Raw genomic sequence first — 18,788 nt, 5'->3', positions numbered from 1 at the left:
CTTTGATGCGCTCCCCCCTCCCAAGCCTCCCACCAACCCCCGCATCTACAGCAACATCTCAATGCCGGGCAGTGATATATACACACAAAAGTCACGGGTGACGAGAATCTAGGCAAGAGTTTTGGGACTGGGAATAGAATGTTATTTCATAAAGCAAGCAAAGGGGAATTATGAATAAATTGACCTAACAACGCTAAAGGAGCAGACTTCCAACAATAGAGCGCTCGAGCTATGACACCCGGAAGTACGGAGGAGTTAGCAAAGATTGGAGTGAACTGGGAAGACCTCTTTGTAGAGCATCCCACAAAGTGTGTTTAAGGGTGTGAGGAACATCAAAACTGAGATGTATCTATGTTTTGCCTCCGGATGAGGAAATATGTGGATAACCAGAGAATTCCTTCAATGTCCATTTATTGCACCAGTTTGGCTGTGGTATGAAATTGGACAAAATTTCTTGGCCAGAAATATTGTAGATTTAGGACTGATGTGTACGCTTGACACCGTCATAGCTCCTTTATAAATCCAGATTAATTGAGATATATCTTTGTGTACCTGACTAACCATCAAAGTAGGGATGTGATTATGTGGGATAGATACATAAATGTGGTAGGAACACCATTTTCACCGCTGTTACTTTGCCTAACCATGAAATGTTGCAAGTGCTCCAGATTTGTACATTTTCCCTCAGTCAACCAATGATAGGTGTACAGTTACTTGAATATAGTGAGTCATATGTGGGTGTATGAAATATTCCTAAATGTCATAGTTTGTAGTATACCACTCATAGCTACAGGTAAGCTCAACATTTTAACTATATGTTCAGGTGATGATATGTTCAGAGCTTGAGATTTTAAGGTATCAGAGAATGGAATATGAAGCAACGAGTGGTCTGACCAAGATGGTTCCTCAACCAATGGCGGAACTACCATTGGTGCACCGGGGCCCATGGAGATAATGGGGCCCGCTGCATGGAAGATGGTCGGGGCTCGGCTCCCTCCTCCCCACCTCCCTGCAACGAGACCAGGCCCGGCGCTCCCATTAGGCAAGGTTAGGCACTTGCCTAGGGCGCCGGGCTCTGGAGGGCGCCTGGAGGGCGCCACAGAATGGTAAATGACTTTAAAACTGTGCGGCGACCGCTGACCATACCTGTCACGGCTGCCGCACAGCATTCAGATGCACAGGGAGGGGGGAAGAGGCTATTGCTCACCACCGCCGCCTCTCTGCTCCGTCTCCTCCCCTCCCAATTTTTGCGGGGGAGGGGGGTGGGGGGGTACGGTGGGGCACCGATTTTGTAAAAATGCCTAGGGCGCCATGGACCCTAGCACCGGCCCTGACCGGGACTCACAGCTCGCTAGTTCCGCCTCTGTCCTGAACTACAATGTCTGATACGTAAGCTATGTCTGTTGGTAAACATAAACTCTATTCTGGAGTAGGCCCAGTGGGGAAGGGAAGTCATTATCTAATGGATGTAGATTGTGTCAGGTATCTGCTAAATCAGACAGCTTTTGGTGAGTTAACCAATCTTTGGAATCTTTGAAATTGATTTACTTGCATAAAAATGGAAATTAGTTTTGTCCCTTTGGTCTAGTGTGTGCCGTTTTGACAAGAGAGGAAACATTTTACTTGGATGTATCAATGCAGGATCCATTTTTTTGGAGTCAAGTGTATAGCTGTTACTACATTTAGTTTTTTTTGGCACTGTAGCCTCCTTCGCTTTACTGATCAGAATCCCTTTTGTTAATGACCATACTACATACAGTATATGTTTATGGCTTAGATATGCTTGATTCAAATGATATGGCTCAGCAAACCCAAGCCAGCATTCTACCAGCGTTCATTACATTTAGCCGACATGGGGGTATATTTACTAAACTGCAGGTTTCAAAAAGTGGAGATGTTGCCGATATCAACCAATCAGATTCTAGTCATCATTTATTTAGTACATTCTACAGAATGACAGCTAGAATCTGATTGGTTGCTATGGGCAACATCTCCACTTTTTCAAACCCGCAGTTTAGTAAATATACCCCATGTACTCTAAGGGCCTTTTTCATTAAGGAAGGTAAGGTTAAAAAAAAAAAAAAAAAGGAGTACATTTTCTCCTGGACAAACCATGTCACAATGCAAGGGGTGAAAATTAGTTTATTATTTGCACATAAGTAAAATACTGTTTGCTAAAAGGCTGTTTGTTTCATCTAGCACACAAATACTTGATAGCTTTATTTTTACACTGAAATGTAAACTTAATCTAGGACATGCCCTACCCCAACTATAAATCTGTCTTCATATATTAAATTTATCTCCCCCTTCCAATGGAACATGGTTTTGCCAAGGTGCAAAGTTACTCCTTTTTTTTTGCTTTCCTTTCCTTAACGACTCAGGCCCTAAGATTTGATGGATTATTTTTCCATAGGATTTTTTGGGCAAAATAATGTTTACTCCTTTATTTTGCTAAAATAATAGAGAGAAATATAATCCTTATAAAGTTGTATGTTATTCTCCTTACGGGTTAAATCCATATGGCTCCTCTACTGCTCTTCTTGTGGATTCAAGTTGTCCTACTTTTTGAGAGTGGCTCATGTTTGCCAAACACAAGAACAACTTGAAAACCATTAGCAATAATCAGTCCAGGGCCTCATTAATGTTTAAACAGTGGCTGCAGAGAACATATGGTAGAAAGTAAAGATTTTAGAAGACAGCTGCCTGGCTCTTGCGATAGATGTCTCTCAGATTTCCTACCAATCTCTTCCTGGTCTTAACATATTTTCTGTCTCTTTATAACAGATCACTAATAACTATCCTACCACCTTCTCATTCTACTCTCCAATCCACACTATTACGCACACTCATCCTCTATGCCTGTTTATCTGATAGGATCGGCTGCATTCAGCTCCCATTAATTCATCTCTATGGGTTTTAGTGGGAAAAAAAATACATTTATCATTACTACAGTTAGAGTTATCATTTTGTACATCTATATTTTTTTTTTTACTTGCATACTGTTGTTTTTTGTTACTTTTTATCAACACCAGTTATTTCAAATTGTGATCGCATAAAACTTTATTTTTAATAAAGCTTTTATATTAAACTTTATATTTAACCATGATGGGATTTAATTAACCCCACATTAAAGATATGGAAGCATGTTGTACATAACCATTGGTCTACCCTGTGAATCTTTATATTTTAACTTTTGTGACCAATACTTTTATCTCTATGCACACACATGCAGATTGAGCTTGCCATTTTGGTCATTTTTGCCCAAATTGGCAGATTATTCAAAATGACCTGTATTTTAAAAGACGCTGCGTCTTTCTCTTCCCAAGAACAATAGTACATTTGGTTCCTAGAACAATGGCACAATGTGTTCTAGAACAATGATACACTAACACTTAAGGTTCTAGAACAATTGCACACTGACATATGGTTCCTAGAACAATGGCGCATTGTGTTCTAGAACAACGGTACACTGACACTTGGGCGTAAATTTATCAAACCTTCTAAAAAAAGGAAAAGTGGAGGTGTCGCCCATAGCAACCAATCAGATTCTAGCAATCATTTATCTAGTACAGTCTAGAAATGATAGCTAGAATCTGATTGGCTGCTATGGGCAACACCCCCAGTTTTACTTTTTTAGAAGGTTTCATACAGCTACCACTTGGGGTGATAGGATAATGACCAGCATTTAGGGTCTCGAAACAATAGCCCACTGACAATTGGGGTATCAACTAAACTTTCTCTCTCTCTTTCTCTCTATTTCTCTCTCTCTCTCTCTTTCTCTCTCTCTCTCTTTCTCTCTCTCTCTCTTTCTCTCTCTCTCTCTCTCTCTCTTTCTCTCTCTTTCTCTCTCTTTCTCTCTCTCTCTCTCTCTTCTCTCTCTCTCTCTCTCTCTTTCTCTCTCTCTTTCTCTCTCTCTCTCTCTCTCTCTTCTCTCTCAGCATATGTTAAGGTGACAGTATAAAGTGCCACCACTTAACAGAGACAGCTCAGTACTTAGTGTTTATGTTACAGGCTGTAGATTTAGGGGGTTGGTAGATTCTGGAGATAGATCAATATTACTGTCTGTGAGCAGTCACAAGATATTCTGCTGTAAAGTAATTTACTCTAAGTAGCCAGAATGATCTCAGTATAAATAACAAAAAGCCAAAGATCAGTTTTGAACAGAAACCTAGCTAGGACGAGTCTTAATAATAATAATAATAATAATAATAATAATAATAATAATAATAATAATAAAATAATACTATTATTATAACTATAATAACAATAATAATAATAATAATAATAATAATAATAATAATGATTATCATCATCATCATCATTATTATTATTATTATTATAATAATAATAATAATAGTATTATTATTATTATTATTATTATTATTATTTTTGTTAAAATTATTACTATTTATATGCATTTGCAAAAAATAGAGAAGCATAAAATAACCCCTATGAGATGGTGCTGAATTAGGTGTCTATTTTCTTAAATATAAAGACAGCCAAGAGACAAATGGAACAGATTGTAATAAAAATTAGCAAAATTATTGTCTGGCTTTAAAAGAAGCAACTAGCTGCTCTCAGATATGGACACACCCTAGTGGAGATGTTGCCCATAGCAACCAATCAGATTTTAGTTATCATTTATATAGTACATTCTACAAAATGACAGCTAGAATCTGATTGGTTGCTATAGGCAACATCTACACTTTTTCAAACCTGTAGTAAATATAGCCCTTAGTGACATTTATCTTGGAAACATGTAGGTATGAGGTGTAATTCTATGCTGTCCCAGATAAGTATGCATCCTTTGAAATTATATTTTTATTTTTTTACGTTTTTAATAGGATTCATCTTGAGTCAAATCCATTCGGGAGGACTCAGGTTTCAGTTGAACCTTAATATAGTGTTTTTACTACTTCCGTGCTTCTAACTGATAATTTGATTTGAAATAGCATAGAAAAAGATTATACAGAATGGGGAGTTTTTGTGGGGTGGGGCAGCAAATTGCAAGGGAAAAATTTACTATTTACTAAATATGTGATTTATGTAATTATGAATACTATAGTATACAAAAACATTCCATGTGTCAGACGAATTTGTAATCGAAATGATTATGTCGTGGCCAGAAAAGCAGCCTCTATGATAAATGACTGGTGGCGATTTATTTTTTTGCATCAGATACTAAATTTGCTCTGTGGTATAGAAAAGACACCATTAACTATTATGCTTCTGTGTACACTATACTTCAATCCTGATATATTTTATATAGCACAAAAGAAGCTTATGGTTCCCCAACGGTGCTGCTCATTACATATGAGCTGAAGATCATCATCATCATCACCATTTATTTATATAGCGCCACTGATTCCGCAGTGCAGATAATTTTATTTATAACAATCCCCCAATCAGGGGCAGGAGGGTATCTGCCCCCTGTTCCCGGGCTCAGGGATATCTTTTTCATTGGGCACGATGGGCAGGTGCCCGGGGCCCCCACAGGCAAGGGGGCCCCATAGACAGGGCTCTTAAGTAAAATAAATAATCCCGTAAAAAAAATAAAAAAAAATCCTGCAAATATATATATCTCTCTCTCTCTCTCTATATATATATATATATATATATCTATATATATATATATATATATATATATATATATATATATAGCTATATATATATATATATATATATATATATATATATATATAGCTATATATGATACACATATATAGAGTTAGGGGCCCCGCTGCACTACTTTGCCCGGGGGCCCATAATGTTGTTAAGGTGGCCCTGCCAGGGCTGGTCCCATTGTGGGCTTGCTTTGGCTGGGTCACTGGGCCGTCTGCATTTTTTTTCCTTTAAAGTGTTCTGTACAGGCTGCTGAGTTAAGTCTTGCCCCCCCCCTGCCCCAACACCCGCCATCCCGCCAGCTACAATTTACCAGCCCTCTCCTGCCCACAATACAATTCACCTGCCTCAGTTATGTTAGTTTTCACTTATCCACCACATTATAAAATCAGTGCCTCAAATCAATGTATTCACAAAGCCTAACCAGTAGGTTCATCATTGACTGATAATGCTGATCGGTAGCAAAACTATTTCCAAGATTGGGGGGGGTACTTATTATCAGAAGGGCTATAAGTGATCTTCTTGATGGATAGATGATGGTACCACTGCTCACTGCTGCCTATATATCTCTTTACACAATACTATAACCACCATACTGTTCTGAACCACATGTCCTTCTACTGAGCTGAGCACAGCGATCTGATCTCTTCTGTTCTATGGGAGGATTAGGTGGGATCTGTCTAGAATTTTTTTTTGTTTAATTTCTTTATATTATATAGATCCGGCTGTGCTTGGTGGTTTTATCAATGAAAATCCACGTCGGTCTGCTGTGCAGCAATCATGGACTGGCTCCAATTTTTATAGCTACTAAAGAGCATTAGCGAAATGTTATTGAGGGCATGTGGTGCCTGGGTGAGTGTATGATCTCAGCTGGCACCCTGAACTCTCAGTAATTTACCCATCCTTCCTCATCTCCCAGGGAGACTCGTTTTGTCTGGCAGACAAGCATCTCTCAGGAGATGCCGAGCTTATTTTTGTTCCATAATTAAAGAGACCTGTTTTCTTTCATAGATGCTTGTATGTAGCAGGGCAGAGTGGGGAGGGTGCAGAGAGTGTGATAGCTGCCGGCTGCTATCCTCCACATTACGATGCAATCCATCATTATTCTCACTATTTTAACATTAGCTGTGGAACATGCAATCATATGGAAGTTATATGACAGGACCTGGCTCTGAACTTTAGAATTCACTGTACAAGAGACACTGGCTCATTTACTGCATGACATTGGAACGTCCAGATGTTTTGTCTTTAAAGTCAGCGAGCTGTCAGGTTTTGCAAAACTAAAACACTTAGGTCTGTGCTGCAAATGTGGAGAGCCTGAGTCTAGCAATAAATAGTTAAACCTGACACCTCTTGCTCAGCCTCCTCCCCTCAGCATCCACGATCTGCAAGTAATTGCAATGAGAGAGGAGGGTCTTATGAGTCTGTCACTCAACCTTATCTACTGTTTCTCCCTCTGAAAGGTGGATTCCCTTCTACTTGTGCGTTCCTGGGATTGTAAAGACGAGGAATCTCTGACATGTCTCTAGCGTCAAGATCGTGCGTTCTGGGCACAGTCCTGGTCTCTCTGCTCTGCAGCAATATCCAGACACTGGAGTTACCTAAAGATTGTAAGTAAACTACTGATATACCCCCTCCCCCCCACCCATCTTCTTCTGCCCGTCCCTGATTCCATGTGTCCTGTTCACACCCAAAAGTATTGTGTCATTTCCTTATGTCATCATATCATTGTCATTATAAAGCAATTGCTTATTTTATTATGTTTATTTTGTTTGCTTGTCAGTCTTATGTAAACAATTTACTATGTTACAATGAGACTTTTAAACAGTAATTGCATTGAAGTAATTTTCCATCTAGTGACTGCTACAAGCTCTTGCTGCAATGTGGGGATGAAACAATTGGGCAGCAGTCTTTCCATCAGGACCAAGGACAGCTCCTTGGGAATAGGCGGGGCTCAAGATGTACAATATCGGAGTCATTCAGCACCTTGGATGGGACTCTTGTAATTAGAACACGCTTCATGGGTTGTGTAGCGTCTGTCTAAATTAACCTGTACACTACCTATGTCTTCCTATGAATGCACTGGAGATTAATTGTCTTTAAATAAAGTCAGACAGTTAAACAACACTACAGTAAGGGGAAAGCACGTTATAATATCACCTTTTCTTGGCTCTAACAGGACATATCTTAATTTTAATGAGTCTCTACGTTTTAAAAGACAGAATTAATAATAGTATAAACACAAATTGATTTTTTTTCCATGTGGCTAATTTGATAATGAACCTCAATCTATATATGGACTACCCAATATTACATAGTGATGGTGTCAGGGTCAGACTTGGATATAAAGGGCCCACCAGGAAATGCACCTATAGGGGATTGTAATATGTTTAGGACTTCATTTAACTAATGTTTGCCTTTGTTCTTATTTCGTTTTATGTGCTGTAAGATCACAAACGAAGTTAGGGACATTTATGAAACCTAGTGCACATGTAAGTGTGCAGAGATGCTATGGTAACCCATAGCAACCAATCAGTGCTTTCCTTTCCGTTTCTAAATTTGTAGAAAAAAGGCAGTTTAAGTTTGAGTGGTTGCTATGGGTTACACCTTCTTTACATAGTTAAATGTGCACCAGTTTTCTTAAATGTCCCCAGTATACAGCACCCTATAAACAAATGCATACGTACATATTCGTGGGATGTAAACATATAAAATACATTTTACATGTTAAATAAGCTTAATAACCATTTAGAAGCCGTCTTTAGATACAGTTTTCTAGACAATGAAGAAAATATTTTTTTCATAGATGAAATATATTAATTGTGTTTATTTATTCCTGACCTATCAACAGATGAACCTTCAAGGACAGTCTGAGCTGGCATGTATCAGACACAGCAGATGTTTTACAGCTGAATAATAGATCAACAAATTAATGTTATTTTAACTAATAAGATACAGTTTTCACTTGTCAAACCTAATTGTCAGAGAATATCAAATCAAAACAGCTTAATCATGCAAGTAAAATAGTCTATTGAATGTGTTATCCCTTATCATGCAACAGAGGCCTGAAATCTGTAGATTACAAGAGACATAGGGGAGATAAGAGACAAAGGCAGCTCTACACATACATGCAACCTTTTGAAAATCTTAATTCTGGCTTTCTAGTCTTTCCTTATTTTCCTCTATAGCACAAAGGATGCTGAATATTATGGGTTCCTGGTGGTCTGCAAATTGTTTGAATTGGATCCCTAGAGGGTTACAGCAAAATTGCCCAAGGTGCCTTTGAAAATAGAATTGGAGTGTTACTCTCAAGAAATGGGCATCAGACTTAAAACACTTATTTTGAAACAACCGATAGGAAGGGGTTATATGTTGTTGATATTTTATGGGATTTATAAGTTTTTCTTTATTTTTATGTAGATGGCATTGTTGCTTTTGCTGTCTATCATGATTTTTCAAAGTTTAAATGGCATCTATCACATACACACCACATTGGAGGCAGCTCTTTTGTAGGAGGAATACATGAGATGCCGTCTATTAATTCAATAATAATCAGTATGACCAAAATTCATAAAGTACTAGAGAGCTGACAGGGTACATTCAGAGAGCTGACAGGGTACATTCAGAGAGCTGACAGGGTGTATTCTCAAGAATATTACTTTAGTTTAGTTCACAAAATAGCCGCCCCTGTTGTGTGAACGTGACAATTACTCTAGCAAGGTAAACTATATGGTAGCTGTCACCATACTCTATAGACAATCTGGGGGAATTCAATTAGCCTACTAACTATTACTGTTACTATGGAAATAATGCCCATTATTACCGATAGTACAGTAATTTCGGCGCTCATTTTTCCTTGCAGTTCTGAGAGCCGCGAGCAGAAATCCACTCTAAAATTGCCATTCTATCCTTAATAGAGCGCAGGCTGCGTTATTTTCACGAGTAACATGGTCAATTGAATTCCCCCCCCAAAAATTTTGTGATATCAGTCTCAAGGACAGTTAATGTTGTTCATTAATTTGGTGTAGCAGCCAATTAAGTATATATGTATATATATATATATATATATATATATATATATATATATATATATATATATATATATATGCACACACACACACAAACGCACACACAAACAAACGCACACACATGCACACACATAGATAAACATGTTCTAATCTACATCCCCTTGATCAGATTAGAAGATACTAATACTGACATATTGTCTCATGAGCTTTGACAGTCCAAGGAAGTCACTAATCACTTTTTGGCATTCCACCAATTTTCTTCAGCATTGTTGTCCATACAGTCTTCCATTCTATCATGACAATAGAGCGAATGTCTGAAGATTGAATTGAGGTTCAGAACCAAAAGGTGAAGATTAATGAGTAGTGGCACTGGTAGTAGCAATAAGGTAGTGTAACTCGTTGCAGCTAATCAGATTCACTGTCACCCTTCAAGTGCAATTAATATATATTAAGTATCCCTGTATGGGTACCAAAAGGGTGTAACCAAATTCACACGACTGCAGGCTGGCTTTATCTGTTCGTATTCAGTAACAGATTTAATTATTTTCATTTTTTTAAAAAATATTCATTTAAACTATACATATTTGTTATTATGTAATACTTATTATATAATATAATTATATTATTCTTTGCAGGAACTAGTATAATTCTTGTGCAATGGTAAAATGAAGTATTTCCCATAGGAATAGCGCCACCCAGTGGATAAAATATTATGAAAGAGTGAATAGTTAAAAGCACAGTGTTGCTGTTTTTTTAAACTGTATAAGGTGTTCACTTTTGATGTATTAGCCAGTATTTCCAGATCACACATGTTACTGCTCAACATACGTTTACATATATTTTTAAATCTCTTTGTTTGTAGCAGGGTAAATACAGGTATAATTTTTAACAAATAGCCAGAACACCAATAAAGATGTATAAGTGTGTAGCAAGCGGCTGGAGTACAGTTTAGAAAATATATACTTTAACGCAGTGTTTCCCAAACCCAGTCCTCAGGGCTCCCCTAACAGTGCAGGTTTTCTGTATCTCTTTGCTGGAGCACAGGTGTAATCATTACTGACTGATACATTGTAACAGATCCACAGGTGGTATAATTATATCACTGGTCACCTGGAAAACCTGCACTGTAAGGGGGGCTCTGAGGACTGGGTTTGGATAACACTGCTTTAACATAGGAAAGTCCAATAAGCCAGCCTTAGAGAACCAGAAATAACTAATATATGAAGAATTAAAGAAGGTAAACCGAGAACAAAAGAAGAGATTGTTAAACCATATTCGGTCAGCTGTATCGACTGGGTTGTTTAGTTTTAGAATATTTTTAAAACCTTTTTAAACATTTCCTGGTAGGGTTGCACGGAGTAAGCCAGAGGTGCCATGTACCGAAATCCATTAATGGGTGCTTTATTAGTAGGTTGTATTTTTTTTCTTCCACTCCACTGAGAGCTGGCTATGTTGCACATATAGGACCTCATTTAGAGTCGGACAGAAAGTCTGTTTAAGAAGTGTAGGATTGGGAGTGTGCCGCAGCTTGGTAGGGTATTATGAGTGGCAAGCAAGCCCAGTTGCATCCCACTCTTAATACCCTATCGAGCTGCGAGCAGTTCCTGCAGCCAGCTAAAGCTTGCGCCACCTAATTCCTGCCGCACAGCTTTAGCCCTGTTTTGACGTGTGTTGCGTCTGCGCCTCACTGTGACTAGGATGTATTTACATGGTCAGGCCTTCACAATTCCGCGTTCCTCCCATTCTCTCGTAGTGAGTCGCAAGCTGTCGCAAGTGTTAATTGCGTCCAAGATGCAGGCGGATATGGAGCTTTCTGCACATACGTGGTAGTGTTTTTTGGTTAGATGCACCTAAATCGGACTTTGCGTCCGACTCTAAATGAGGTCCATAGTGAATTAATCTGTCAGTGGGTTTGCTGATTGAGACTTACCCAAAGACACTATTAATGGGTCATGTGGTAACTGGATGTTAGTTATTTGAGCAATTAGAGTCAAGATATCATACCAGTACCTAAAAATGATAGGACAGCTCCACCAAATGTACAAATAAGTTCCTGTCGGCAGTTTCTCCAACACAAATGAGATGATTGTGGGTTTATACTGTGTAGTTTAGAGGGCACCACGTACCACCCATCCAGTGTAAATGGTATACACGTTTTCTCTGAGGATGATGTTAATTGAGGTTTTGGTAATGCGTTGCCGAATAAGCGCCCGTTCCTCCCGATTCAAAGCCATTCCCAAATGTTTTTCACATGCTTTTTCAAATAATTCTGTGTGATGAGTATCAGAGAAAAGAATTGTGACATTTTGGAGAGAGCTAGCCCCCTTCTCCCAGCACTGTAAATTCCTGTCCTCGCAGATTGAGTTTAAAGCCTCTGTTTGATTGACTTGATATGAGATTTGATAAAGCCTTTCATTTTAGACGTAATGTGAAAAATCATTTTTGTCACACATGAGATAGAGTTAGGGGTGACTGTGCCCATAATGTGGAGAGAGACACTTTAACACATGGCTGCACATTAGATTTGTGTGCCCAGGAGAAAGTGTGGGTGCTTCCATAATGGGGTAAGTGGAGAAGGATATCCTGTCAATTTTAATTGCTTATTTAGTTTATCCTAGATCTCTGAAGTTAATTGGATCAATGGGATAGAGTAAGCTGAGGCTGATCTAAGACTTCTGGGGAGCCAAGGAAGCTCAATTCCTGATCCTCAACCAGGGGAAGACTGGCAAATTTTAGCCCAGGGAGCAGGACTCAACTTCGTAGCCTATTTTATTGGGAAAAAAATTAAGGTGGCCCGGTGACCCAGCCCAAGGTAGCCCACTAAGGGACAGGCCTGGGGGGCAAATGCCCCCCTACCTCCAGCCTGCCCCTGTCCTCAACATACCTTCTTCAATGTCAACCCATTTCTTTAACCATGGTACAACACAATGGCGGAACTACCATTGGTACAGCAGGTGCGGTGCACTGGGGCCCAAGGAGATAATGGGGTCTACTGCACGGAGAATTAGCTAGCTGTGGGCCCCGATTCCCTCCTCACTGCTTCCCTGCACCGGGGCCCACAGCTCACTATCTCCGCCTCTGGTACGTCATGCCAGGACACAATGTGGGTTAAGTGTGCGGTTGATAATATCTCGAGGTCCATTCTTTGCTCCGTAGTGGGTGTTGCTTTTTGTTGTAGGTTTGTTTCCCATCCAAATAAATTTACAGCAGAGGGATTGCAACAATCTGGGGAAGGAAGTCGGAACTTTTACTGATAGGGGGGTATTCAATTAACTGCAAGATCTTTTTTTCCCTGCAGCGTGAAAAAACAAAAAAAATCACCCGTGGATTTTTAACTGCTATAGCGACCGTTTTTAGTTAGCGCAGAGTAAAAACTCGTGCAATTCAATTGAAAAAGAGGGATCGCTGCCCCGCGCATTAATCATTGTGTCTGCAAGGTTTTAGGAGAATGGAGGGGAGTTTTAACGCGGTCACGTATAACACAAAAAAAGCATTGGCATACATTTTCATACATTAGATTGCATTACACAACCATTCTATTTGATAATATCTACATTACAGTACTTTCTTTAGCATATTTTTTTATTTAGCTATTTTTTTTACTATAGAATCATCTATACCATGTCAAAACACATTAGTGTAAACATATTTGTACCAAAAACATACATAAATATATTTAATTAGTGATTTTTGTTTTTTATTTTTTTTTAATGTTTTTTTATTTCATTACTTTTTCACAAGAAAATCAACTTGTAAATGTTAGGCCTTTTTTTTTCTCATTATTACATGATTTCAAATAGTTTTCAGAGGTTTTTTATTTTTATCACACCACAAAGAGGTGCGAGATAAAACAGCATATTGGCCTGTTTAACGCGCTGCGTTGAAAAACAACTGAATAGCTTTTAACGCGGCTGCCTCTCGCACACCCTATACTTTCAATAGACCTTCTACTGGAGCGCGAGAGGACTGTTTGTTAAAAAAACCCAGAGCGTTACAAATGGAATTGAATCGCAGGTAAAGTAAACACGCTCGAAAATGATTAAAAAAAAACTGCGTTAAAATGACATCATGCGGTCAAAAAAAGAATCTTGTGGTCAATTGAATACCCCCCCATAGTGTTTGAAATAGGTACAACAGCCTGGTCAGAACATTCACTTTGATGACGTTGGTTCTGATAAGCCATAAACATATTGGGACGCAAAACTAGTGGCGGGGGGGGGGGGGTGGGGGATTGGCAGCTAGAGTTAACAACATATCATCTATATAGCAAGATGTTATACTGCTTTGTTTCAATCCTCTTACATCTTGGTTCAATCTGATTTGGCAGCAAAGGGTTAAATGCTAAGAGCATTGATTAAATGGGACAAAGGGTAGCCTTATCTAGTAGGCCTGCTCAATGTGAACACAGAAGAACTCAGCCCATTGGTCAGAAATACAGACAAGGGGGTTATAATGCAGGGCTTGAATAGCCTGTAAACAGTTGCCATAAAATTCAAAAATTGTCAAGATTTGAAACATAAACAGCCATGAAAACCTAGCAAAGACATTTTTCAACATCTGGCGCCAGTACAACCGAGGGGAGATTCAATTTATTAATATAAGAAATGAGGTTTATGGTTCTTCTAATCTTGTTGTGAGCTTGTCTTGTGGGGACAAAGCTCACTTATTCAGGATCAGTCAAGTGGCTCGATAAGGAAAAGGGTCTGTATCTGGTGCACGTTGTTGGATCTTTGTAAAGCTGGGTACACACTACAGAAATTTCAACCAACTTTTTATGCCGAGCGATTTTACATGCGATCGATGGTCCGATCGCTCGGTCTATGGACTGCATACACACTAGCCTTGTTTAGGATGATAAAGGGAAGAGCGGACGTCCCTTTAGTGACTTTTTACAGCCATGTTGTCGTGAGCAATGACTGTAATTTCGTACTCACTGTTGTGGATCGGTCGGAAGTTTATACACACTACATAGCGGAAATGAGATTGGAACGAAAATATTAAACGGTACGACCAACCAAATGAGGCGACAATCGTCCATTTGGGCAGACTTTCGACCATCGTGTCACTGCACACACTTATACTACTTTTGAACGAGCGGTCGTATGTCGGCTGATTGAGCCGATTATTGGACGAAAACCGTGTAGTGTGTACCTAGCTTAAGGTTTGGGAGACCGTGCAGTGTCAGGGTGAAATTTCCCCCCCTTGCGTAATGTAGTTGAAAACCTGAGCCAAGTGAGGAGTTAAGAGTTTGTGCAAATGTTTTATAATATAACATAAGAAAGCCATCAGGACTGTGAGCTTCAGACATTTTCTTACATTTAATTGCTAATTTTATCTCCTCTTCTGTTATGTCTGCATTAAGTTTTTGGGTACAAGCCCGATCTAATTTTGGAAATTCAGAGCTTTCTAAGTATTGCTGAATAACAGAAGGATTTGGTGGTAAAGAGGCAGTCCTCTTGTGAATACTGTATAGAGATTCATTAAATTTGCTGAAAGAATTGTTAATTAACCCAGGGTCGTAACTAAAATTCCCTTTTTAATCCTAAACGGCCGTGATTTCTTGTGAAGCTTTTTTTTGCGTTTAATTTGGTTGGCAAGCAGTATCTGCTCTGTTCATGTTTTCATATTTTTGTTTTTGTTAAGCTTACAAAGGCTTCTCTCCATTTTCTTTAGCCAGAATTGATTGCGTTACCCCTAATAGTTTCAAAATTTGCTTGAAAATATTTTCTGATTGTTATTTTTTTTTTTAAAGACTTTTGTTCAAGCTGTTGCAATCTTAAGGTTAGGGTGTCCAATGTAACCGTCTGTTGCATTGTGCAGAAGGCGGCATATTTGATTATTGTGTCTCTGATAACTGCCTGGTGGGTTTCCCACACAGTGGGGAGCTGAGTATCTGGTATTAGGTTTTGATCAAATTATTCTTGTAATTGAGATATTTGCCCTTTGAATTGGGGGACTTGTAATAAAGTTTCATGCAGTCTCCAAGATGGGTGTCCCCATTAGACTTTTCAAAAATTCAAAAGAAGCTCATACAATGGAATGGTCCAAACATGGGTTTAAGAGGATGTCCGTACCGGAGAGAAGTTGGATAGCCTAATATCCCATTAATACGGGAGTAAGAATAATTGGAATGAGAGAAATAATTACAATCTTCCACCCACTCAGAAGATGAAAACCCTAAAATTGAGCATGATATTGAGACTATTACCTTAAAAACATATTAATAAATCATCAGCAACAGCTATTTATATAGCACCACCAATTCTGCAGCGCTGTGCAGAGAACTCACTCACGTCAGTCCCTGCCCCATTGGAGCTTGCAATCTAAATTCTTTAACATACAGACTGAGAGAAATTAAGGTCAATTTAATAGCAGCCAATTAATCTACTAGTATGTTTTTGGAGTGAGAGAAGAAATCGGAGCACCCAGAGGAAACCCAGGCAAACACGGGGAGAACATACAAACTCCACACAGATAAGGACATGGTCGGGTATCGAACTCATGACCCCAGTGCACGGTAATATATGCAACAAGCTCACCTTAAATTCAACACACTTGACCATTATTAACTGTCTAAGTAATCTTAAGACAACAGGAGCAGACTGATATAGTTGTTCATAAATAAGTGATGCGTTGCACTCAAAGCTTGGGACAATGAAGTGCTGAAAATCTAGTACCGTTGGGAAACTAGGATTTACCATATGCTTCAACAGAGCGCATGTGATGATATTGACTAACTCGACAACGTGTGATAATGAAAAGGGGGAAGTGCACTGAAAGGTAGTGAAGGTATATGCACATTACAATATGGTGACATAAGCACAGCTTAATAGGGTATGCTAATTATAAACCAAGCCAGAGAATACAACATTATGATGGGTACTGTGTGGAGAGTGGCTGAGAAGAGCCCTATTGGGAAGGTGATTTTTCTGTGCACTGGTGAGATTAATTAAGCTTGCTCAGCAAGTTTCTCACATTGCTGGGTCCAAATGCTCATTGCCTTCCATTTACATCCACTATTAGTCCCTCATTGTATACATGATCTAGTATTCAGAGCTATGTACTGAAATATTTGAATCTTGGACCCCTCAAAGTAGATATACAGGGCCTGATTTAAGTGGGAATGCTGCATAGTGTTGGAAATACGCTCTGTATAATTAGCGCACTTTCCATAATTGTAGACACACGTACAGAACAAACTAAAACAAAAAGTACAAACTTAACTATATTTTTTTCAAGATCCATATATTTGAGATTTTTTCATTTCAGATATTATTTAAACTAAATCAATAAATATTTAATGTGTACAGTTGTTCTGTGCTCACTACTAAGACACATGCATGAAAGGTAGTAAACAAAGTCAATGCTGTATAGGTCATCACTATCGTTTGGCATTTACAGCCGCCCAGTAGCAGGTGCAAAAATAAGCGTACCTACTCTAAACACATGATTTCAAGTAGCCGCGTCTGTGTGATCGCGCCCCTACTGTACGTGGCCAACGGTAGTCTGCCCCTCCCTCCCCTTCTCACTTCTCAAGTTGTAAGGGTTGTAAGTCTCAGATGCGTGCGGATATGATTTCTGTGCAATTGCACACAGTTGCGTAAGTTTGGTTTCCGGGCCCACGCAGTGCGATATACAAATGAGTATACACCTGGACTTGAATTAGGACCACATGGTGTATCTGGCATCATTGGATCTTGGTCTTAAAAGAAAGGAATGTTAACACAACATCTCTTGAAGGTTCATCATCATCATCATCATTTATTTATTTATATAGTGCCACTAATTTCGCAGCGCTGTACAGAGAACTAACTCACATCAGTCCCTGCCCCATTGGAGCTTACAGTCTAAATTCCCTAACACACACACACACACACACACAGACTAGGGTCAATTTGATAGCAGCCTACCAGTATGTTTTTGGAGTGTGGTAGGAAACTGGAGCACCCGGGGGAAACTCACGAAAACACGGGGAGAACATTCAAATTCCAGACAGATCAGGCCGTGGGCAGGAATCGAACTCATGACAACCTCATTGCTGTGGGGCAGAAGTGCTAACCACTAAGCCACCTGCTGCCCCAGAAGGTTCTGAATCTTTTGGTTTGGGGCGGAGTGCCCTGTGTACCGTTTTGATCTGGAGTTTTTGTCCTGTCAGATTTGGATTGGAATAGTCTGAGATACATTTCAATATAATTAGGGCCGAAAGACTCTGGTATGTTTAGAATCAGGAGATCATTCTGTTCTCTCTTCTCAAGGTCCTTGGTTTTATTCTGTAATGTATTTTCCCTATACAGGTAGTTGACCTCCTATGTTCTATCATTCAGACGTTTAGAGTTGGAATCTTCATCTTCTTTTGGAAAGTTCTGAACTCTTGTTCCGTAGGTCTCCTACTATTTTTAGCTCCATGACCATGGCTTGTATATTAATTTTTGTGAATGATGTACTAGTAGCTTTCAATTCTTCTGGAGGGAAGATGAAGGTGAAGTGTGTGTAGCGTGTGCTTACTGGAGCATAAAATACTGCATGACCTCAGAATTTGTTCCTATTTTGCTTTTGGACGTGTTTTTTTATGTAATGAACTATAATAAGACTCACAATACTTAGATAAACTACAGAGCCCTAGGTGGGTAGAAGAAATTGGAGTTAAGTTTGAAGCATTGGAAATAGCCCCTTACTACTTTTGTTTATACAAAGTTTCCTGTTCGATCCGATCAAAAAACACGAGCCAGATATTTCACTGTTTTACAGCTGCTCTCTTTTCTGATGGGGGTAAACTATTTAGATTTTATTTTATTGAACTATTTTCCTCCAAATTTGATCTTAGAGATTTGGGGGTATATTTAATATGTGGCAGTTCCATAAAATTCCCGGCGCTTTGAAGGCTTTTTTTTTAAAAAGGCACTTTTATGAAAGACATAGCCCATCAAGTTTTGTCCTTAATAAAATTGCCATTTGAAGGAAATGCCTTCAAACCGCCGGGAAATATCAGTTCTACGGAACCGCTGCATAGAAAATATACCTCTTGGTCTTAGAGGCTGGAATAAATAAGGATATCTCCCATTCGATCACAAGATGATAAAGTCTCAGTCCATCAAGTATGGTCCAATTAGAATTCAGTTAGTTGTATTGCTCAGGATA

The 18,788-nt window shown here is 39.0% G+C and overlaps 1 protein-coding gene across 3 annotated transcripts in view; it reads left to right on the top strand.

Moving 5' to 3' along the window:
* Positions 1–18,788, top strand: part of L1CAM (L1 cell adhesion molecule) — a 183,429-nt gene that overhangs the window by 97,788 nt on the left and 66,853 nt on the right. For all 3 annotated transcript variants that reach the window (XM_075184834.1, XM_075184835.1, XM_075184833.1), the window contains exon 2: positions 7,086–7,232. In XM_075184834.1, coding sequence (XP_075040935.1) covers positions 7,142–7,232 — 91 coding nt within the window. In that variant the 5' untranslated portion in view covers positions 7,086–7,141. The remainder of the gene's footprint in view (positions 1–7,085; positions 7,233–18,788) is intronic.

The sequence above is a fragment of the Mixophyes fleayi genome, chromosome 9 (assembly GCF_038048845.1).
Source record: "Mixophyes fleayi isolate aMixFle1 chromosome 9, aMixFle1.hap1, whole genome shotgun sequence".
Taxonomy (NCBI): Eukaryota; Metazoa; Chordata; class Amphibia; order Anura; family Limnodynastidae; genus Mixophyes; species Mixophyes fleayi.
This window is presented reverse-complemented; position numbering and strand designations above follow the sequence as displayed.